This window comes from Rhinatrema bivittatum, chromosome 4 (assembly GCF_901001135.1).
Source record: "Rhinatrema bivittatum chromosome 4, aRhiBiv1.1, whole genome shotgun sequence".
NCBI classification, from domain to species: domain Eukaryota; kingdom Metazoa; phylum Chordata; class Amphibia; order Gymnophiona; family Rhinatrematidae; genus Rhinatrema; species Rhinatrema bivittatum.
The window spans coordinates 342,397,063-342,421,897 of NC_042618.1; the positions used below are offsets into that span (position 1 = coordinate 342,397,063).

The following is a 24,835-nucleotide window of genomic DNA, read 5'->3' on the forward strand; positions in this document are numbered from 1 at the left end:
GAAGCGGCAGAGTAGCCTAGACCAGACGAATCCAATCCTTGCTAACTCGATGAGCTAGAAAACAAGTACAGGCTAAATACCCAGATGGCGTGATGTCACTAGAGGGGGGACGCCTCCAAGGTTCGCACCATAGCTGAAATAAAAATGTGGGTAGTGCGCGCACACCCTAGGAGGCCCTTGGGAGAAACATGGTGGGAGGCAACGCCATAGCCGTTCCGGGAACGCTGGAGAGCGCGACTTGCAGATGTGGCAGTAGCCATCTTCCAAAGGCTAGCGGGGACAGCAGAGAAAAAGGTGAGGCACAAGGGTCGAAGCCGTCTGAGACCGACGGATGCAACAGATATTAACTCCTAGATAACGAAGGGGACCCTTAGTCCATCAATAAGGGAAATCCCTCTTGGCAACATTGGTTAGGTCAGTTGAAAAGTGTACCGGGAGGATCTCTGACTTCTCAGAGTTGATCCGAAAGTCTGAAAGGCTGCCAAAATGCTCGAGTAAGGCTATCACTGAGGGTATCGAGACCATCGGCCGGGTAAGAGAGAGAACAATGTCATCCGCACACAGCATGATTTTGTATTGTTGCCCCCCGCATCTAACCCCATGAACTGTACCTGTTCTCCGGATCGCCTTTGCCAGGGGTTCCAAGCTCAGGGCGAACAATAAGGGCAACAAGGGGCATCCCTGACGGGTTCCCCGATATATAGGAAAGGTGTTAGTATAACTATGGTTAATCTTTAAACAGGCGAGGGGGGCCCTATACAGTTCCCGAACCCAAATATTCTCCTCCCAGTCCCACCTTCTGTAAGACTGCAAAAAGGAAGGGCCAATACACCCGATCGAAAGATTTTTCAGCATCCAAAGTTAAAAATGCTGTGGGGGCCCCATTTGATTTCGCAATATGAATCAAGTCTATCAGTTTCCAGATACTATCCAATATTCCTCTACCTGGTATAAAGCCTGCCTGAATATCGTGGATGAGCTGTGCCATATGACTCCGGAGACGCAACGCTAAAATCTTAACTAGGATTTTTAAATCAATATTAAGGAGGGAAATAGGCCGATAAGATGCACAACTGGCTGGGTCTTTCCCTGCCTTGGGGAGAACCGTAATGCCTGCAATGTTTCCAAATGTTAGGAGACCTGCTCCATCCTGTAAATTATTAAACATATCTGCTAGTGGGGTACACAGTAGTTGCTTATATTTCTTATAGAAAAGGGGTGTGAACACATCGAGTCCTGGGGATTTCCCAATTTTGAGGTCCATAATAGCCCAATCAACTTTGAGAGGGAATATTAGTTTCCCTTTCTGTTGTTGATCAGGAGCCGAGAGATTAAGTAATGGTATTTCTGCTAAAAAGGAAAAAATGGCACCCTCTGAAGGCTTATACTTCGGTGTATACAATTCCTGATAAAATTCATGAAACCTGTAAACGTCTCACTAACATTTTATTATTTTTGTCTCCAAATTCATAGTACTTTTGTTTTACTAGATCTAGGGCATATGCAATGCTGTCTGCACTAAAGCCGCTATGGCCTCCCCCTTCTGGGTTAACAGCCGAAAGGGGAAAGCCCCAGGGCTCCGTTTATGAGTAATCTCCAAGGTTCGTAACTCATTTAGCAGGGCCTCTCGCCGGGCTTGTAACAGTCTCTTACGATAGGAGGCTAAACTAATGCAATGACCCCTAATACTGCCTTCATACCCTCCCCATACAGCCACGGGGGATGCTCCCTCCACCTTGTTATTAATGAAATACTCCTCTAGAACATCAGCTAGGCGGTCATGATAATAAGGCTCTTTCAGTAGAGTATCATTCAATCTCCAGTATTTGCACTCAGTATCTCTCGCCCGCCAAATCCACGTCCAGGTGACTGGGGCATGGTCGGACCACGTGATTGGTTCTATATCAGCCTTGGATGTGTCCCCACCATATCCTTTGTAATAAAGAAATAATCAGTCCGGCTATAGGTACCATGGGGATGTGAATAGAACGAATAGTTTCGGCTATATGGAAATTGAAGCCTCCAGATATCTACCAGCTGATTAGTGTGTAGCAATGATTTCAAAACCCAGCCTGCGATACCAGTCCCTCTAGGCCCCTGGGCAGAAGTATTCAACGCTGGGAGCATTGGTAGATTAAAATCTCCAGCAACGACTATATGATTCCCTAAAAAGGGGACCAATCGATGTTTCAGGTCTCTCAAAGTCTCACTTTGTCGGGTCGGGCGGCAATAGACGCTCACTAATACCATGGGTACAGTATTGACCAGGGCCCTCAATATAAAACTGCCCTGGGGGTCTCTATAGTGTTCCTGGATCCAAAAAGGATACCCACATCCCCATATCTCTGTTTGACCGTGGCTGCTGCAAAGTACTGTATAGGGTATCGACGGGAGACTAGCAACCTCAAATCCCTGCGGCGCAGGTGTGTTTCTTGAATGAATGCTATTGTGGCTGAAAGCCTCCTCAACATCTTATACATCAATTTCCTTTTATTTGGGGAGTTGAGTCCCTTTACACTAAGAGAAACACACTTAAGCTCCGCCATATCCACTGTTACTGCCTTTCACCACTTTCTGCCTCCAACCCATTGGCCAGGGATACAAACTATGCCTCCTCTCGCCCTCCCGGACTCCCACTCTGAAGCGCAGGTTATAGATTATGCACACCGTCAGCTTGTGGGACCCCAATCTTAGACCATTAATTACTAACCCCCCTCCTTCCCTCCCACATCCCCCACTTCCCACCCCCCTCCCAAACCCCTCTACCCCTGAAAAACTTGCCCATCCGAGTAGGTGGGCCCCTAACCAAGGAGGAATGCCCCCCCCCCAAATATACTACTCAGTATACTCTTCGAAACATCCCCAGTAGTTTTGCTGCATACCCATATTTACACCCTCCCCAGAAAAAACTCACCGCAAACTTTAAATCAGCATAAACTGTGCTAACTGTGCAGCAATGCAGTAATAACGGAAGTAAAACTGTAACAGTGTAATGTCCAGAGGTGACGTTATAGGCTAGTCCTCTCCATTTCGCCATCCCCCTAGGGCAATGGCACACTAAGTCAGGACCGCTGTCGGAAAGCCTTTCTGTCCGGGGTGTCTGCTGGCTCTCCCGCTTCCATTATCTCAATCCGAAGGGTAGGTAGTACCCATCGCCACGCACTACTCACAGTCAATTAGTCCTCCCGAGGCTTTAATTTCCCGCTTCCACCGCGTTCCTAGTAAGGCGCCAACCGCCTTTCCCAATGCACTGCCATTGCAGCATACTCTGAGTTGTGGGTTTGAGCGATGGTTTGTCCATAGATGAGGTGTCCACTCTGGCTGCCTGTAGAATCGGGACCACTTCAGACATATGTTTCACTTGGGTTGTGGTGCCTTTGATGGTAAAGGTGAGGCCCCACGGATACACTCATTGGTATCGCAAGTTCTCTTTCCGGAGGAGGGTTTTCAATGGCTGGACTTCCCGGCGATGGCGCAAAATCGCCGGGGCTAGGTCGTTGAAAAGCTGCAATTCATAGTCCTCCCAGGTAAAGGGTGAGACCCCTTGGGTGCAGCGCAACAAGTCCTCCTTTACAAGGTAGCTGTGTAGACACGCAATAATGTCTTTGGGCGCATTACGAGGAGCAGTCCCAAGGGCCCGGTGAGCGTGCTCCACCACCACCTCCGATCGTCGCAGAGGTTCTCCCGGTTCCACGATCATGGCTAGCAGTGCTGCACAGATTTTGAGGGTAACCTCCATTGCATTCATAAACTCTGGAATCTCCAGGAGGCCCCTAATCCTAATGTTGGACTGCCACGAGCGGTTTTCGAGGTCCTCTAGTTTTAGCAAAATTTCCTTCTGCTGACGCTGTAGTCCTGTCATCTCAGTAGAGAGTGTCACTAACTTCGGGCATGCCCCTCCACCATGCTTTCTGCGTCCTCCACCCTGCGGCCCAAATCGCGCATCTCCACGCGGAGATTCTCAAAGTTTGTATTCACATCATCTTTGAGGTTCCAAATATCCTGTTTAATATCAGTGAACCAATTGTCAAAATCTTGCTTGGTGAGCGCAGTCACCATTGCCGGCTGTCCCTCTGGGCTTAAGGGTTTCGCTTCGGGCAAATTTGTGCCGCTGGGCTCTGCCCCATCCTCGCTTAAGGCCACAAACCTGGATCTGGCTGCACTGTAAGATTATTGGGCCAAATCAATTGGTTTTTTCCGGCCAGCCATGTCAACAATCAGTTGTGGCGGCGAGCTTTATCTTTTAAAATGGGCAAACTGCAAAATATGCTGTGAAATAGCATAGTTTATGCAGCGGGGGGGAAGCAGAGAATCTAGGCTAGACGTCCATGCTGTTCAGTGACGTCACTTCCTCAGCAAGATTATTTTTAAAGTAGACATATTGGAAAACTCCTTCCAACACACCATATGTTCCAGGCCACCTAAACCCATTACCCCCAATCACCAGAACATCCCCTCCATAATAAAAAGAACTTAGCTGAAACCCCTGTAAGATAGACAGCCCCCAGCCATGCTTCACACTGAGAACCCCTCTACCAAAACTAAATCTCGCTCCCTCCCTTCCCCCTCCCCCCATCCCCACAAACAACCTCCACCCTACATAGCGGGTTCTTTCCCCTTTGAGGAATGACGCCTTCACTACCCCTACTGAACAACCCTTCCTTCAACATCTCCTGACCGAACCCCTGAAAAGCTCAAATTTAATTATACATTTAAATCCCTTATGCATGGTGCACACATTAAGAAATATTCCCTTATCAACACAACCAACCTGTTACCTATAACTATATTATATAATGTATTATATGTTATAGTGCCAGCCCTGTACAAGTTCCTTATCACCAAAGTCCCAATTGTAAACAAAGTAAAGGTAATCAGTCATTCAAGCTGGAGCTTCTTTAGAGAATATGTTTGATGAGAAGGAACTCCCAGATTGGCGCTTCAATCTCCGTCCTCCATTCCCCACTCCCTGCCATCTGGATGGCGTCACTGCCACATGTGACTCAAGCACCAAGAGGAGACTTTGAAACCTCTAGCTCAGCTGCTTGCATGATCTCCGCCGCCTCAAGCACAATGCACACCCTCAGAGTCACTCCCTTGATAAAACTGAGACCAAACAGAAACAGCCGTCAGTATTTCATGTTCCTCTGGCTCAAGATTATGACCTCTTTAAATTCTCTTTGCTTACATATGGTAATCATTGAGAGGTCTTGAAAGATCTCTACTTGATGTTTTCTCCACAGAATCGGACCATTTTTCCGAGCTAGTGACATCACTTTTTCCTTAATGGGGAAATCATGAAAACACAATGATGTCTCTGGATAAATTCCCTCTTGGAGATCCCAGCGATCGATGAGCCCTTTCCAGCTTCACATTAGGTATATCAGGCATCCTGAGAGTCCTGGCCTAATATCACAGTGCAGATACTGGCAACCAAGTGGAAGCAGTCGCCATATTCAATTCAGTCAAGGGCCCCCCCCACCTCAAATTGGCCCTCCTCGAGCGGTTCTCAAGATCTTCCAAGCACTCATTCAAATCAGCGTATGGCAGCGACAGTTTATCACAAGCAACCTGGTACTGCGTTATTTCAGCTGCGTGGTCATGCAGCCACATCTTGGCCTCCTCCACCTGCCGGCCTAACTCAAGCACATCACTCTTTAGCTCCATCACAGTGCTTACTTGTTTTATCACTAGCATATCACCACAAAGCTCCTTGAACCATTGCTGGAACTCAGATCTAGAGGGCGCATCTTTGGATGAATCGAAAGTCAACTGTCTGTGGATGCGTCACTGTGAAGGCCATCTGCCCCTAGTACACAGCTCCTGCATAAGCACATTGCCTGAAGTCTAATTTTTTTCTTCTGGGAAACCATCGCTCAATGCACCAAGCTTTCTCAACAGATGACCACACAGGCATCACCTTTTAGATAGCTAAAAGTCAGGATTGTTAGTAGATCTGTCTGGGAGCAATCAGATCAGGCAGCCATTCACTAGCGATGATATCACTTCCTCTTTGTAGCAGTGTTTCTATGGTTTTGCCACTATTGAAGTTAAACTGATAGGTCTCTAGTTGCCTACTTCCTCGTTTCCACTCTGATTTAGCAAGATATGCTAGATTCAGTTTTGCTGTACAAGAGGTGCAATATTTTGGGCAAACAAAAAAAAATCTCCTTTGTGGCTATTAGGCATATACTTGGTATGAAAATCAAACATACATGATCTATTAATGCTTTACAAGTCACTATTTCAGTGTGAAGGTGGGTACAGTTTAAGAATGCTCTGGCCTATTTTATTTGCTTGTAACTTTATAACTAATGCAAATTTTCTTTACAAATCAAAAAAGTGACAGAGCAATAGAATCTATCTTTCCCTTTCAAATATGCTGTCTTGACAGAATGGTATGTGGCTTTCATTTGCAAGAGGCAATGCCTCCTCTGCTAGATAAAATATAGTGACATCATTATTTATTTACAATTTTTTTTATACCACCTATGTGAACAAACATTCTAAGCAGTGTAGAATAAACATGGACATATTAAAACACATTACAGCTTAAAAACTAACTTATTCAAAAACATCATAAAACTAATAAGCCTTCAATTTTTTAATGAAACTGCTTGTACACTACATGATAGCTCATCATCTGCTAAGCCCCTAAATAAATAATCTTTCTAGCCCAGGAATTTGTGCTTCGCCCCCCCAAGTACCTCAATCCAAGACCCAGTCTTTACTACTACCCACAAGTCTATAGCCCTCTGCTCTTATTCCCACCATGTCCATAGATGGTTCCCAGCTCCCCTTCCTGCTGCCCTCATAAGTATACTCACTAGAGATTATGAGACTGAAGGAGCTGGCAGTGATCCAACAGGTCAGTCAGATGAGCAACAAACCACCAGTTACTTGACGTGATGCTGCGTTTAGAACACATACACATGAACACTCAAAAAGAGACCACAGCATGAATAATAATATGGTTTTACATAAAGGTTCTGCTTTCATCATGAGAACATCTTCAAAATGGGGAAAATCTGTAAACTTTCCTGAATTTCACAGGTTACTGAAATTAGCATCTTACTGCCATGGTTGTGATCAGATGCACCAACCTATTTAATACAAGCAGACATGATACAAATGTTTCACAGGATAGTGAACAGAAAAATAACCTTCCTTTGACACTCAAGTTTTTTTTTGAGGGGGGGGGGAAGAGATTCACCCACCTTATCTATAGTACCATCTTATTAATATCTAAGAGACATAAAGCTAATATCTTAGTATAAGAATTATAGAAGTTTTATAGTACATTTCATCCAGCTGCGTCCCTCAACACATTCTGCAATTATACTACTTCATTCTCACATATATACATCATCCCTTAGGTGGAAAGTCTGGCTACCATGTGCATTACATAAACTGTATGTCAGTCGTCAAAGCAAAAAGAGAAGAAAGAAAAACATTACAACCAGTTACAGCTGGATGCAGTGAGACAACCCATAATTTCAGTCTTGGGGAAGCAAAAACACTAAAATTAGAGGTTTACCTGAACTCCTTAATCACTTGGAGGATCTCAAACTCAAAAGCTGCCATTAAGATATTGTCCAAAGGCTCCGGGCTGCTCTCCCCTCCCAGGAACATGTCCATACTGGACTACATATCAAAGACAACAAACAAGATCACCGACGTGAACAACAATCATGGACTTCTGTAGCCCATATTATAAAAAAGGCTGTAGAACAAAGGCATTAATAAACATCCCACAACAGATTCTTGCTTATTTTATAATGACTAGTAATATTCTAATTGTTAAACTCAGAAGAAATCATATATATCAGATCAATCATCTCTACTGCCATTTTTAAGACCACCCTATCCAGTAGGTCCAGCTGGTACGCTACTTAAACCTTCCTCTGAGCCGCTCATCCTATTTCAAATAGCAAATCAAGCCCACAAGGTCAGGTGAGCATTCAGGAGGGGCAGACTTGCCTGTGCATAGAAGTGAAGTTCTGCTCGTTTCACTGTAGGATGAGAGTACAAAAATCGTGACACTAAGAAATGGTACCACGTCGTCAGAAGTTCTTTCTTCTCCAGCAAAGCGGCTTCATCTCCTAAAAGGATCTACACAAAAGGAGAACATGCTCATTAACAATAATGAACAAGAACTAATAAAGGGGTGGAATCCCCTACACATGAGAATAAAAATAAGAACATAAGAACTGCCATACTGGGTCACTCAGAGGGTCCATCAACCCCAATACCTTGTTTCTGACAGCAGCCAATCCAGAATACAAGTACCTGGCAAGACACCAAACAGTAAACTGATCCCATGCTGCTTCTGCACAGTGATAAATAGTGGCTATTCCCTAAGTCTACATGGCTAATAATTAATGGATCTCTCCTCCAGGAACTTGTCCAAACATTTGTTAAACCCAGCTACACTAACTGCCTTAATCATATCCTTCGGCAATTACTTCCAGAGTTTAATTGTGCTCCAAGTAAAAAATAATTTTCTCTGATTTGTTTTGAATGTACTATTTACTAACTTCATGGAGTGTCCCCTAGTCTTTGTATTTTTTGAAAGATTAACATTTTCCTGTTCTACTCCACTCATGATTTTACAGACCACTATCATATCCCCCACTCAACCGTTTCTTCTCTAAACTGAATAGGCCTAACCTCTTTAGCCTTTCCTCATAGGGGAGTCATTCCAGCCCCTTATCATTTTGGTTACCCTTCTCTCTGTACCTTTTTTCAATGCAATTTTATCTTTTTTTGAGATGCAGCAATCAGAACTGCCCGCAATACTCAAGATGATGTTGCACTATGGATCGATACAGAGGCATTATGATATTCTCCGTTTTACTTTCCATTCCTTTCCTAATAATTATTAACATTCTGTTTGCTTTCTTGCAACCTGAGCCAAAGATTTCAAAGTATTGTCTACTATGACACCCAGATCCTTTTCCTGGATGGTAACTCTTAATAAGGAATCTAACATTGTTTAACTACAGTGTGGGTTACTTTTCCCCACGTGTATCACTTTGCACTTGTCCACTATCTGCTAATACCACTAATAGCACTAATCTGCTATTTGGATGCCCAGCCTTCCACTCTCGCAATTTTAGACAATCTGCTTGTGATTTAACAACTTGGAATAATTTTGTCTGCGCAAATCTGATCTCTTCACTTGTTGTTCCTCTTTCCAGATCATTTATAGATATATTAAAAAGTACCAATCCCAGTACAGATCTGAGGCACTCCACTGTTTACCCTTCTCCATTTAGAAAACTGACCATTTAGTCTTACTCTCTCTACTTCCTATCTTTTAACTAGTTTGCAGTCCACAATAGGACATTGCCTCCTATCCCATGAATTTTTAATTTTCTCAGGAATCTCATGGCACACGTTGTCAAACGACTTTTAAAAATCCAAATACACTATATCCACTTGCTCACCATTATCCACGTTTATGAACCCCTTCAACAAAAATGTAGCAGATTGGCAAGGCAAGATTTCCTTATTGTGAATGTTTCATTTAAGAAAGTTGGTTTTTACTTGCTAATTTTTGATCCTGTAGGACCACAGACCAGTGCAGACGCCTGGGTTTTGTCTCCCTGCCAACAGATGGAGGACAGAGAAAGTTTCACTGACACTGCTACATAACCCAGTGTGCCTACTGCAGTTGCTCAGTATTGACCTGTACCCCAAGCCAAAATTATAACCACACTAAAATCTTTAACAGCAAACTTTCCCAACGAATTGAGGATGATGACGCTCCTGGGATGAAAAACTCCATCCCAGAAATTAAAATAAACAAACAGAATGGAAAACCACTAACTCCTCTACATACAAACCATCAGAATGAGCATCTGACTCTCCCACCTTCCCTGGGTGGGTGTCTGGACTGATCTGTGGACTACAGGAATGAGAATTAGCAGGTAAGAAACAATCGTCCTTTCCTGTATGTATCCAGATCAGTCCAGACTCCTAGGATATACCTAAGCACCCCTAAACTGGGTGGGACCTGGAGAGTCCCACTCAAGAACACTTTCACCAAAGACCATGAGGCCGGAGGCTCAACATTCAAACAATAGTGCCTAGCCAGAGTGTGCAGCGACTTCCAAGTAGCCGCCCTGCAAACCTCCTGTGGAGATACCTGCTGAGCCTCGGTCCAAGAGGTTGCCTGAGAATGTGTCGAGTGAGCCTTCAAACCCTCAGGCACCGGATGACTGTTAGATATATACGGTGAGCCAATCACCTTAAGCAAACACGCAATGGTAGCCTTAGAAATCTGACACCCCTTCTTTGGACCATTCCACAGAACAAAGAGGTGATCTGATCTAAGAAACCTATTAGCAACATTGAGATACCTCTCCAATGAGTGCCTTGCATGAGGCGCAGAGTAATCTAAATCTGGAAGTTCTACAATAGATGGATTAGGATGGAATGCCAAAACCATCTTAGGCAGAAAAGAGGGCCCCGTGCACAACGTCACCTCCGACTCTGAAATCTGCAGAAACAGATTTCTCGAGTCAACAATGCCTGGAGCTCTGAAATCCTCCTGATCGAACAAATAGCTACCATAAAAAAAGAACTTAAGAGTTAAGGTTGCCCTTCTCAGTGGTTCAAACAGAGCCGCAAACATTCCTCTAAGCACCAGATTAAGGTTCCAAGAGGGTAAGATCTTCACTTCCTGAAGAAAATGCAACACGCCTGGATGCGCGGACAGAGGATATCCCCACACTGTATCCTGAAGAAAGCCCAAGGCTGCTATTTGCACTTTCAGAGAGTTAAAGGCCAGACCCTGAAACACCATAGGCTGCATTCCATGAACGGTACAGCATGACCCGAAGACCATCCAAATCCTCACATACGCTAAGGATGAGGAAGGCTGTCTGGCCTACAATAAGGTAGTAATAACTTCCTCAGACTATCCCCCCCCCGTCTCAGGCGTCCAACGTGCATAAGCTACCAGAGGACTAACCAAAAGGCAGAAGATCTTTTCCTGCTCGTACTTACTTTCAGGACAATAAGAGATTTTGCCAGATAAAAGGCTCGTCGAGATCTCAGAGCCAGGGCTCAGGCAAGGCACCATCCTGGGGACAGTCCAACTGGGTTAAGCACAAGCCATCTCAAGACAACTCCGGCCCAGGAACTGGTGGCACAAAGACCTCACAAAAAGAAACACCCTGCCCTGCTCCATATCTAAACTCATGCCGAGATACTCTAGCACCTGAGATGGCTGTACAGTGCTTTTGGCCAAGTTCACTGCCCAGCTCCTAAAACAAGGAAACAACCTTGCCAGACGCCAAGTGACTCTCTTCTATACTTTTGACCAGCATCAAACAGTCATCCAGACACCGATGGACCAGAATGCCTGCCTTGTTCAGAGATGCCACTACATGACCTTGAATAAGGGCCTGGATGCAGTAGCCAGCCCAAAGAGCAGGGCCTAAAAATAAAAATAATGCCCAGAACGATGAAGAGTAGGAAACATTGATGTTCCTGGCATTTTGATAAACCTCCGCTAGGACAAGCGACATGAAAAATTGCCCTGCTTGTACTGACACTATTATGGAACGTAGAGTTTCCATTCTGAAATGAGCCACACGCAAAAGTTGATTGACCCCTTTCAGATTCAGGATGAGCCTAGAAAACAACTCTTCCTTCTTGGTAACATCAAAAGAAAAGGAATAGTGCCGTATTTCCATGGGATCCGGGAACAGGAATACGGCCTTGAAATCCAACAGCGTCCTTAACGTAGTCTCCACTGCCAGTCTCATCTATACAAAGTTGTTTGGAGAAACCATAAATGCTTCCAGAAGAATTCGGAAAAAATTCCAGAGCCTGGCTGTCTCTTACCACTCCAGAATTTACGCATCAGTGCTAATCTGGACCCCTCTTTGATAAAAGCGAGACAGACTCCCATATATCTCCTGATCCAATAGGTGAGCACGAAGACACAGATGTTCCGGTGCCCCCATCCTTGTGAGGCTTCTTAGGCCAGAACTGAAATCTTCCAAAGCGATGAGACTTTTGCTTCTCTGTAAGGACAAAACCACCAGGAATCCCTGGAGGGGCCCTTTGCACCAATAGGACGAGACACCACCTTCCTGTCTTTCGGCAATTGAGGAAACTTGTATTTGGCCCAGATATTCACCATCTTTTCCAATTCACTCCCAAATAAGAGAGAAACCCTGAAGGGCAACCTTGTGAGACTGGACTTGGAAATAGTGTCTGCTGACCGACTGCATAACCATAATGATGCCTAGCCGCTCTCATGGAAACTACATCTCTGGTGGCTGTCCTCACCAAGTCATAGCTGCCTTGGCTAATAAGGCGGCTCCTGGTTCCAACAGCGAATCACCATCAGAACTCGCTCCTTATGTCTCCTGAGAGAGAACCAAACCAGCCTGAGCCATCAGGCAGCAGCAAGAAGCAATTTGCAAATTTAATGCCAAGGCCTCTAAGGCCTGCTTAAGGATAGCCTCAATCCTCCTATCCTGATCATCTTTTAGAGCTGCCCACCTTCCACTGGGATGGTGTTTCACTTTAAACCAGCACATTCCAACAGATCTACCTTCATCTGTTCTCCTGCCTTCGGGTCCAAGGAGCAGAAACTCGCCAAAACGTGTACTTTTTTTTTTTTACTTGCCTCTAGGGCATTCCACTCAAAGTCAATCGACTATTGAATGAGATACAGGAGGGAAAGAAACAGGATGCTTTACTTAAAGTGACCAATATGGGATCTTTTGATTGCAAGCCTGTCGCTTCTTCCCTGGCTGAGTGTCGCAGGGTCCCAGCCAACAGACTCAGCAGCTCATCTTTATGAAGAAAAATAAAATCTGAGTAGAGTCCAATGTAGCTCCCAATCAGGTGCAATTTCTCTCTCTTCCAGAGATGAAAAAGCCAATTCCCCTTTGGAATCCTCCTACGTATCATGATCCACATCCAGGGATAATCTCCCTGCAGCGATTGCCCACCATGGCTGACAAATGGGAGGCACGAGCATGCAAACACTACTTAGTAGATTGCTTCACTTTTGCCGGGTGCCCCTGCAGACAGGTCTTCAGGCCCTGGAAAAATTCCCCCCCCAGGAGGAGGAGTATGGATCTACCCGGGGCCATAGGCTCAAACCTGGCCCTTTCCAACCTCTCTCTCGGGGATGCCTTGGCCATCAGGAACAAGGAGAGAAGAGAATTAAGTGTTACCTCGCCTCAAGCTCTACTCCCTTCCAAAGTCATCATTGAACAGAGGATGTCCCCACATCTGCACAAATCTCTAGTAGCCAACTCACCTTGTGCATCTAGACAGCATCTAGACACAGGTGTAGAGAGAGTGCAGGCTGGATTGCCCTCAGATGGCAAGCCTCACAGCAAGGCACTTGGACTTGTTTGCCCCGATGACTAACTTTCCTGAACTTCGGCTACAGGTGCAACTCCAAGGACACGTGCAAATACAAGTTCAAATCTAGGTCGCGATCGTGCGCACAAGTACTCGCGCAAACGTGCTCAAGTCCATGTCCCAGCCGTATACGTACCGCAAAACACACACAATTTAGGCCACAGATGAAAGCACACAAGAAACCCTCCATATGCACTCACATCAAGGAACTGCCACATAGCGAAAATGCACGCACGTCTATCTGCCGCCACGACTCATCACGTGGCTGACCAAAGCCTGCCTGCAACTTCAGAGTATCTAGATCTGGCCCTGCAACAACCTGCCCCAAAAATCACAGAAAGCTTGAAGAGTTTTGTGTTTTTTTCTTTTGCAGCTCAGGCCTCTTGACCGGCCAAGAACCCCTGGAGATTGGGCCTGAGAGGCAGCATCCTCTGCTGCCTGTTCCGATAAATAAGCTTTGAACATAAGCAAAATGAAATAAGAAAACATCTTCAAATTCCCTGGAAATGATCCAGAGACTTCTCCTCGGAATCAAAGCCTCTCTGCACTTCTGTGGGACAGGGAACCACCGGCGATAATTGAAGAGGGAATTCACTTGTCTCTCCCGCCAATGCTGCCGACACTGTTAGGGAATTGAAAATGGCTGCTGTTCCCACGTCGATGGGGAAAGCCCCAGCACTAGATCCTCATCATCCTTGAGACTTGTTTAACTTTTGGTCTAGCGCTGGGCTCCCATGAAATACCTTCCCCACTAGGGACGTACACCAAACACAAGCAGACTGTATTTAGTCATGACCATGAGTCTGCACAAGAACAGCACTGACTGACGCGCACCATTGCCATGTGACCCGAGGAACACACTACTAACACCACCCACATTACCTGAGCTCAGGAAACCCCTAGGTGACCAGCTGTGCAGCAGCGATCAAGGCTTTGACTGACTGGCACAGTGATTCACCACAAGGAAACAATGTTATGCTCCCCATTCACTTTAGCTTTTTATTTTTTTAAAGCAAGCTTTAATAGTGCATCTACTGTTGTCACTAGCCACAGTACAAAGAACAGAAATTCAATACTTCCCTGCACAGACGGGACTCCAAATGCAGAACTGCCAACAGAACAGATGCCACCTTGTGGGGGATGCGGGATCTTGACCACAAGATATACACCCATACGGAATCTCGGAGTGAGCTGCCATTAAGGGTAACCAACCCCCTGCTCGCCCGCCACAAGCCAGGGAGGATGGCCCCACCAGGACCTAACAACCCCCTGGGAGGAACTGGAGATTATTTTTCTATTTATTTTTTTTATTTATAATATTCACCAGACTGCAGGTTTTACAGCATCTACTGGAGACAGAGAAATACTGAGTGACTGCAGGAGGCACACTAGGTTATGTAACAGTGTCAGTAAAACTTTGTCTCCATCTGCTGGCAGGGAGGCAAATCCCAAGATCCTGGATTGATCTGGGTACATACAGGAACAAAGGGTTTTCCCTGTACGTATCCGTATCAGTCCAGACAGTGGGTTGTGTCTCCCTTCCAGCAGATGGAGTCAGAGCAAAACTCGAAGGGTGGCCTCTTATAAGGTAGTGTGCCCTCTGCTTCCCTTCAGTATTTCTCTGACTCCAGCAGATGAAAGGTGGCAGAACCTACGGTTCCTTGCAAAGTCTGGGAAGATTGACTGGTTTCTTCTTTCATTTTCTTTGCTTTTTATTATCTCTCTTTAGCTTCTGGATGGATCAATTGTAAAAATATAACTGTTTAAAAAAAAAAGGGAACAGTTCAGAGATCAGTTCAGGCAATTTTAAACTTGCAACAGAACTGTTGGTACACTTACCTAAGATTACTTTTCTGGGGTAAGTTTTTCTGTTCCTTTCCTATCCTCATTTGCAGGTCAAATTGTTTTTTCCTGATTTAAGTGGAATTGGGAGATCTCTGGGGCGCATGCTGGTGGTCCAGCCTCTCCCCCATTACGACGCCTTACTGCTGCCCTGCCCTGAGAGGTCGTTTCCTCGGGGCAGTGTTAGAGACGCACAATACCTCTATTTAAACATTTACTGGCAATCGTAGCACTCCTGATCGGAGGCTCTGTTTGGTTTACCTGCTCTCTCATACCGCGAGCTCCAGTCCGGCAAATGCCACGCCCGATCAGATGTAGTGCCTACGGAGAGCCGGGATCGCGGCTCTCCCGTGAAGACATATGCGCGCAATGCCTCTCTGGTGGGGAGGGTTCTTTGCGCTCGACAAGGCGGCTCAACTCACGCTCTCAGGCGCATATGCCTGCAAGGCCGGCCCCATTCCCATCCAGCGCGGGAACGGTGGCCATTTTGTGTTCAGAGCCGGATGCTCCCACGCAGCCAGATGGTGATTCAGACCTCGGATTGCCGCAGGTTTTATTTCCTGTTGACCCACCAGAATCGGATCCAGAGCACTCATCCGGGCCCCACTGTCGGACCCCCCCTCAGTGCTGCCCCCCTCGGGAATTCCCCCTGGACCTTTTTCTACTGACTTTGTCCTCCTGATGCACAGTGCCTATATTGCTACTTTAAATCAGCAACAGAGGTCTGCGGTGGGACCGCCGCCCCCTAAGGTAATTAGACTGTCAGATCCCTCAGTGAACCAAGCACCGGTGATCCCTCAGCCTGCAAGGGGCCCTCAGGGGCCAGCTGCCAGTTTCCAGGGTTCGGGTGGTCCCTAACCCGGTTACGCTTGGTGATCCAGACATGGACGATCCCTCTACGGCTGCCCAAATGGAGGGGGATGACCCGAGGGTACTCCGCCTTTTCCAGAGGGATGAGTTGGACCCCCTCATCCCTCACGTTCTGGCTGAATTGGATATAGAAGCTCCGCAGGACACCCCTGGGACTACTTCAGCGACGAAAAAAGGCAATCCTGTCCTGGCCGGCCTGCGGCCTCCATCAAGAACTTTTCCTTTTCATCCTATGCTCCTGCAGCTTCTGTCGAGAGAATGGGATACCCCAGATGCTTCCCTTAGGGTAGGCAGAGCTATGGACAAGCTGTACCCTCTGCCAGATGAAGTTTTGGAGCTCCTCAAGGTCCCTAAGGTGGACGCGTCTGTGTCTGCGGTTACAAAAAGGACGACGATTCCAGTGACGGGAGGAATCGCTCTGAAGGACATGCAGGACCGTAAGTTAGAAGTCTACCTCAAAACAGTATTTGAGGTCTCTGCCCTGGGTGTCAGGGCGGCAGTCTGCAGCTCCCTCATGCAGCGAGCAGGGCTCCGGTGGGTGCAACAACTGCTCGGCGCCCAGGAACTACCACCCGAGGAGGCGCAGAAGGCTGAACGCCTGGAAGCTGTGATTGCTTATGGAGCTGATGCTCTATATGATCTACTCCGGGTCCTAGCCAGATCCATGATTTCAGTGGTCTCAGCTAGACGCCTGCTTTGGCTTTGCAACTGGTCGGCAGACTCCTCTTCCAAAACTCAGTTAGGATCTCTCCCCTTCAAGGGCAAATTACTGTTAGCCGAAGACCTGGAACAGCTCATCAAATCACTCGGAGAGAATAAAGTCCATAAACTACCAGAAGACCGCCCGCGTAGTTTTAGAACATTCAGATCTCCTAGGAGTCGTTTCCGGGGACAGCGCCATCTTCGTCAGTCAAGACCTGCAGCGCAGAGGCCACAGTCTTCAAGTTCGCAGTCCTGGTCTCATTCCTTTCGGGGCCGGAGAACAACTCGGGATAGCCCCTCTCAGGGGGCACCTTCCAAGTCTTCCCAATGAAGGCTTGCCGACCCACTACTCCACTCCACGGATAGGAGGATGTCTTTCCCTCTTCTACGAGGAGTGGGTCCAAATCACCTCGGACCAATGGGTTCTCGATATTCTAAAGCACGGTTACGCTTTAGAATTTGCTCGGCCCGTAAGTGACAGGTTCCTCTTCTCCCCCTGTGGAACGGTGAAGAAGCAGGCTATAGTGCGACAGACGCTCGATCAGCTCTTGGCCTTAGGGGTGATACTACCGTGCCTCTGGCAGAACAACGACTAGGTCATTATTCCATCTACTTCGTAGTCCCTAAAAAAGAAGATTCTTTCTGGCCAATCCTCGATCTCAAGTCTGTCAACAAGACCCTAAAGATTCCACACTTCCGGATGGAAACCTTACACTCAGTCATAGCGGCGGTACACTGGGGGGAGTTTTTGGCCTCCTTGGACTTCACGGAGGCTTACCTCCACATTCCCATCCTCAAGGCACATCAGCGTTTTCTGCGCTTCAAGATTCTCGGCCAACATTTTCAATTTCAAGTTCTGCCTTTCGGTCTGGAAACAGCTCCCCGCACTTTCACCAAGGTGATGGTGGTGGTGGAGACAGCTCTATGGAGGGAGGGAATCTTAGTCTATCCCTACCTGAACGACTGGCTCATCCGGGCAAAGTCATGAGAGCTATGTCAGCGGGCGATCGAGCAGGTCTTGCACCTTCTCCACTCTCTTGGCTGGGTCATCAATTTTGCCAAGAGCAGCCTCACACCTTCTCAAACGTTCGACTTTTTGGGAGCCCGTTTTGATACCAAAGTGGGAAAAGTCTTCCTCCGGCAGGATCAGGCTCGGTCTCTCATGACCCAGGTACAACGCTTCCAAAGCCTTCAACTCCCCACAGCTTGGGACTATCTTCAAGTCTTGGGCACTATGGCCTCAACTATAGACTTGGTACCGTGGGCTCTTGCACAGATGCGTCCTCTTCAGAGGGCGTTACTTTCCTATTGGAAGCCAGTGTCTCAGGAGTTCCAAGCCCTCCTCCCGCTGCCAGATATCGCCAGGGACAGCCTCAGTTGGTGGCTCCGCCTCAAATACTTGATGCAGGGAGTAGATCTGGAGATCCCACAGTGGGTCATCGTCACCATGGATGCCAGCCTATCGGGCTGGGGAGAGGTGTGCCAAACACAGTCGGCTCAGGGACGATGGACGGTGGTCCAAGCAACATGGCTGATCGTCTAGAGACCAGGGCAGTTCGTCTAGCATTGCAGATTTTCTTACCAATGGTCCAGCATCAAGCAGTGAGGATACTCTCCGACAACGTGACCACGGTGGCGTATATCAACCGCCAAGGGGGAACAAAGAGCCAACATGTCTCTTGGGAGAAGGACAAGTTGATGGCGTGGGCAGAGATTCATCTCTCTCGCCTAGCAGCATCCCACATAGCAGGAGTGGACAATGTTCAAGCAGACTTCTTGAGCCGACAACATATAGATCCAGGGGAGTGGGAACTGTCCGACGAGGCAGCAGCACTTCTATTCAACTGGTGGGGAACCCCACACCTGGACCTCATGGCCACTCTAAGAAACACAAAGGCTCCGCGCTTCTTCAGCCACAGAGGGCATGGATGCATTAGTCCTCCCATGGCTACGAAACCTCCTTCTCTATGTATTCCCACCATGGCCACTGGTCGGCAAAGCAATTCGGAGAATAGAAATTCACCAAGGACCGGTTATACTAGTGGCGCCGGAATGGCCAAGAAGACGACCATGGTTTGCAGACTTGGTCAATCTGGCGGTGGACGGCCCTCTCTGCCTGGGACATCTACCGAACCTCCTACGGCAAGGTCCAGTATTTTTCGACTAGGCAGATCGCTTCTGTCTTGCGGCCTGGTTTTTGAACAGCGGAGATTAAGAAGACGGGGTTACCCAGAGGGTGTGATTTCCACACTACTCCAGGCCCAGAAGACCTCTACTTCCATTTCCTACGTCTGGGTTTGGAAAGTTTTCGAGGCCTGGTGCATATCCCATAGACATATCTCCACGTCACGCATCCATAGCTTAAGTGCTATCTTTTTTGCAGCGAGGCCTCGAGAAGGGCTTGGCCTACAATTCCTTGCGAGTACAAGTGGCGGCCCTTGGTTCTCTTCTTCATCAAGAGGGAGCTCCTCTTTCTTCGCATCCCGACATAGTCCGTTTTTTAAGAGGGGTAAAGCACGTAAAACCACGGTCCACTCCTTGTGCCTTTCTTGGAGTCTAAATTTGGTTCTTCGAGTCCTGGTTGGCCCGCCGTTCGAGCCGCTGAAGAGAGCAACCCTCAAGGACCTCACTCTGAAGACAGTTTTTCTAGTATCTATTTGCTCTGCCCACAGAATTTCGGAACTCCAACTCTATCATGCAGAGAGCCCTACCTCCGTTTCACGGATTCGGAAGTGTCCTTGAGTACAGTACCATCTTTCCTGCCTAAAGTGGTCTCAGCGTTCCATTTCAATCAATCCGTTGAGCTTCCGTCCTTTCCTGATGAGGGTCCGGCGGAACTTCGAAGGCTCGATGTCAAGCGAGTTCTCATTCGCTATTTGGAGGTCACTAATTATTTTCATTTGTCTGACCATCTTTTTGTCCTGTGGAGCAGTCCCAAGAAAGGGAACAAGGCTTCAAAAACCACTATTGCTCGCTGGTTGAAGGACGCAATTAAAGCTCACGCTGCGTGCTCAAGCTGCTTCTTGGGCTGAGAGTCGGGCAGTCTCGCCGCAGGAGATATGCAGAGCAGCTACTTGGAAGTCACGCCACACTTTTGCAAGACACTATCGCTTGAATGTACAATCACCGGAATTTGGCTCCTTTGGCACTCAGGTCATTTGAGCCGGGCTATCCGGGGCCCACCCTATGTAGGGAAGCTTTTGTACATCCCACTGTCTAGACTGATACGGGTATGTACAGGAAAAAGAAAATTATTTCCTACCTGCTAATTTTCGTTCCTGGATCAGTCCAGACACCCTCCCTAAGATTGTATGGGATTGGGATAGTATTCAGCTTGAATGCTTAACGGTTACCTCCTGGTTCCCTTTGCAAGTTTTTTTTCTTAAAAAAAAAATAAAAAAAATTTTGTGTGGCATTGTTGCTTATCGCTGTTGGCACGTCTAGTACATAATTCAAGTTTCCTTGATCCATCCAGAATTGTTTTGCTTCTTGCTTTGATATTCTTAATACTGAAGGGAAGCAAAGGGCACACTACCTTATAAGAGGCCACCCTTCGAGTTTTGCTCTGACTCCATCTGCTGGACAGGAGGCTCAACCCACTGTCTGAACTGATCCATGGTACTACAGGAACGAAAATTAGCAGGTAGGAAATCATTTTCTTTTCCTTTTGTTATAAATCAAGGCTTCCCAAACCTGTCCTGGGGACCCATATCCAGTTAATTTTCAGGATATCCATAATGAATATGCATGAGATAAAGTAGCAAATTTGTATATATTGGAAACCCAGTATCTGCTATTTTATCTCATGCATATTTATTATGGATATCCTGAAAATGTGACTGGCTGTGATGTCCCTAGGACTATAAATTTCAGGCCATGTTCATTTCAGGTCACAGAGTGGTATGAAGTTGTTGAGCTGTTTATAAAGATTTCAGTGGATTTACAGTAAAAGCTCCATTATCCAACCCTATAACATGTGGAATACATTTATTCAGCATCCTGTCCAAGCAGCACCCTTTGGTGGGGGGAATGACAGGAGAAAAGGGGTTAGATTAGGCAGCAGATTAGCTTTTCTCTGCTTTGCTCTGTCCACTCCAGCCTCACCCCCTCCTTCCTGTTTCTTGCAGGGGCCATGAGGGGAGGGGGAATGATAGGGGAGGCTGGATTAAGGAGCAGAGAGTTTTTCTCTGTTCTATTAAATCCTGCCTCCCCTCCTGTTTCCTGCACACTGTTGCTTGGGAGGGGAGGGGTTGGAAAAGAAAGCAGAGGACTGGCAGATAACCAGCATATTTGATTAATCTGTACCCCCTATTCCCCATGGATGTCAGGTAAGAGCTTTTATTTATTTATAAACACTTGATATTCTGCATATCTTTCAGGTGGACACAAAGTGGATTACAGAGAAAACACAAAGCCAAAATATTGAGTACATAACTTATGCATACATACAAATATAAAGTAGATTGCAAGTGGGTATAAATACTGCATTCCTAGAGATGACGTAAGTACTAGAAGGAGAGGAAGAAAAAGTTGCATTAACTTGTTTGTTGTATATTATTCTTCCACTGCAAATTAAAAAAATAATTCTGGACAATCAAACTTGTCCTAACAGATGTCAAATACTGTGCAGTTAATTTGAATGACATTTATTTCTGGCTGGCTAGAAGCCTTCAAATGTGGCTTTTAGCCGGCTGCACTGACCTTGCAGATGGACTCCAAGTGGATATTAGACGCAAACGTTCCATCTTTTGCATAGCGTTCACACTCTTCATGCCAGTGCTGCCACTTTAATTCAAACTCAGTCAGAGTCTGTGAACCACCAGGCTGTGTACAACACAAAAAAAAGACAGGGTCAGCAAAGCCAGAAGATTCCTGCAACAGCTGGATTTAAAGGACCTGGCCTGAAGAGATGCAGTGTAAACAGAGCAGGGAGCACCACCCCTCAACCTCTATCTGATAACATCATGCAGACCATTTACAGACCAACAGTGATTTCGTCTGTTCAGAATATTGGCAGCGATAATTCTAGTCCAGCCTGTATTTAGCATAAATAGACTATCTTCAATGGTTGAGCTCAGGATTTCAAGGATTCTACTAGGAACATTTCCATGGATGTAGGCCTGGAATTTCCCTTCTGTGCCCCCATTAGTTCCTCCACCCACTCAAAGGCTTTATAAAAGATTCAAGATATACAACTGAAAAGTTCAGTTCAACTCACTCCTTTAACAAGCTGTCAGGCCAATACAGAACGGTGCGCTCAGGTCAAGCACACTGTTAGCCCCCGTTTGGATGCGCGTTTTCGACACGCTATTATTACCCCTTATACAGTAAGGGGTAATAGCACGTGGAAAATGCGTGGCCAACATCCCCCCCCCCCCCCCCCCCCCGAAACAATTGCTCGCATCACATGCAAATGCATGTTGATGAGCCTATTAGTTAGTCACACTCAATACAGAAAGTAACTGCAGGAGTTAATTTCGGACAGCACGGGGCAAGTGTACAGAAAAGCAGGAAAAACTGCTTTTCTGTACACCCTCCGACTTAATATCATAGTGATATTAAGTCGGAGGCCCCAAAAATAAAAAAAAATAAAAGCTTTTAAAAAAAATAATAAATAAATCTGCCCGTGGGTTGGAAAACGGACACTCAATTTCGCCAGCGTCCGTTTTCCAAACCCGTGGCTGTCAGCGGGTTTGACAACAGACGCAGGTAAAATTAAGTGTCAGCTGTTAAACCCGCTGACAGCCGCCGCTGCTGCCAATAAGGAGGCGCTAGGGACACACTAGTGTCCCTAGCGCCTCCTTATTAGCATGGGCCCTCATTTGAATACTGAATCGCGTGCCCAGGAGAGGTGCCTGGGCACGCATTGGGAGAGCGGGCGCTTGCCTCGGAGTGCCAGCTCTCCCGTGCACTTTACTGTATCAGCCTGAATGTGAAGAAGAAACAGAACAGCTATGAAGGACAGGATACTTAAGATGCCCTTCACTGGATTTACACAGACGTCTGCAGTTAGCAAGATACCTCACACACTTGTGGAGTAATGCACTCAAGATGGTGGTGCCTAATGTTAACACAACACATTTCTGGACTGCTTGAACATTAGAGCTGTTTTTCCTGCATTCTTCAGTCATTTCATAGACTATGACTACAGTGTCCCGTTTAGAGATGCCGTGAATTGTTATGGATGCTTCAATTAGTACAGAATGTAGCCGCTAGACTAATTTTTGAGTTGCAATATCACTCTCATGTTACCCCTATTTTAATCAGTCTGCATTGGCCTCCAATTCATTAGCACTTGAAATTTAAGTTAATGACCCTAATCTTCCAGGCAATTCATGAGATAGCTGCCTTATGGATTTAGATCCTAACTCAAGTTTACATCACTGCAAGAATGCCGAGATCTGAAGACAAAATGATGTTAGTTGTCCCTACTATATATCAGACCTTTTTCTTTTAACAAGCCTTCCAGCAGGCATATAGTTATTTTTAGTCTGTGATTATATGTCGAGTGTGCCATATGATATGTGATATTGTTGTTATTGAATGTCATTTTATGAGTGCTTTTTGTTGCCCACTATGAATACAATTAGAATCAGGAGGACAGGAATATTTGAAAACAAAATACATAAATAAATAAGAATACTTTGACAGGAGTCAAGTCATAAAATGTGCTTAAAATCAAAAGCTCAACACCACTTAAAATGAGGCCACAAATTTCTGGTGCAATATGATAATCGCATAAACTCATTGACTTATGCTCGTTAAATCAAATGCAACTTTGCATGTGCAATGGAATCTCCCTCTAGCCAAATAAGTATGTTCTGCAGCCAGTAATGGATTTAGGGTTTTGCTGTTCCTAGGCACTATAGGTGTTATGCGTCTCTCTCCCACAATGCCCCCCCCCCCCCATCCCCTGTCTCGGACAAGGGATAACAGAGGAAAAGGTCTAAGGCACAGACTTCTTTGCTCTGCTCTGTCTGGTCCAGGCTCACTTCTTCCCCTCATGTCCCTGAATGGCAGGGGTTGGAAGAAGGAGTACAGCAGTTTTTCTTTTCTTTGTCCATTCCAGCCTCCCCCTCCTCCCCCCTTCCTGTTTCTACACTGGGAGGAAAGGGACTGAAGCAGGAAACAGAAGACTGTTTTCCACTGAGTGAGATTCAGCACAGCTGAGAGGCAGTAAATCTCCATCTAGCCTGCTGGCCCTTAGATGTTTTCTGTCCTAGGCACAAGCCTAGTGTGCCTATTGGCAAATCCAGGCCTGTCTGCAGCCTGATCATTCAGATTTGATGTAGATCAGGGGTTCCCAAACCTGTTCTGAAGGACCCCTGGCCCGTCAGGTTTTCAGGAAACAATGCATGCAGATTTATCTCAAGCATATTCATAGCGGATATCTTGAAAACCATAATAGCTGGGGGTCCCCCAGGATAGGTTGGGGAACCACTGGTGTAGGTGAAGCTTGAGAAAGAAAGAGGAAATGGAAAGGGAGGGAGGGAGATTATTCAGCACCCTGCAACTAAAAAAAACCTGTTTCACCTCACTCCTTTCCAAACCCTTCCCCACCCCGAAACTCCAGCCTAAAAATCCCTAAAAAAAAAAACCAAAAACTAAACCCTGCTCTTCTCAATACCCTTCCAAACCCTTCCCCCAAAAATCCCTGCTCCACCCCACCCCCAAACCACTCCCTCATAACGCCCAGCCTTGCGTACACTGAAGATGGGCATCTTCTTCAATAGACCATCCAGAATCCTGCACATGCCCCGTGAGCTGGCTGTGGCACTGAACTCTTTGGTAAGCATTTGCCGGGCCTCATCCATCCGGCCCTGCAGTACGTAGCAGGTAACCTGGAAAAACACCAAGACAGTCAGCATACAGGAGGGTAGCAATAAAGGAATGTCTAGCAGCACAGAGAGGGAAAGCAGACTAGAAACCTGGGGACAAATTCAAATTTCATCTCTGCCACTTAATGTGTGACTTTAACCAAATCTTTTAATCGCTCTTCTTGTCTTTCTTGCTCAGTTCTTGC

At 46.4% G+C, this 24,835-nt stretch overlaps 1 protein-coding gene across 1 annotated transcript in view; it reads right to left on the minus strand.

Moving 5' to 3' along the window:
- The window catches only part of NUP85 (nucleoporin 85), a 108,351-nt gene that overhangs the window by 20,446 nt on the left and 63,070 nt on the right, over window positions 1–24,835 (minus strand). Inside the window, exons 8-12 of the mRNA XM_029600559.1 lie at window positions 24,519–24,653; window positions 21,514–21,636; window positions 7,981–8,112; window positions 7,538–7,644; window positions 6,828–6,911 (exon numbers count right to left, since the gene is read on the minus strand). Of these exons, the coding sequence (XP_029456419.1) occupies window positions 6,828–6,911; window positions 7,538–7,644; window positions 7,981–8,112; window positions 21,514–21,636; window positions 24,519–24,653 (581 nt within the window). The remainder of the gene's footprint in view (window positions 1–6,827; window positions 6,912–7,537; window positions 7,645–7,980; window positions 8,113–21,513; window positions 21,637–24,518; window positions 24,654–24,835) is intronic.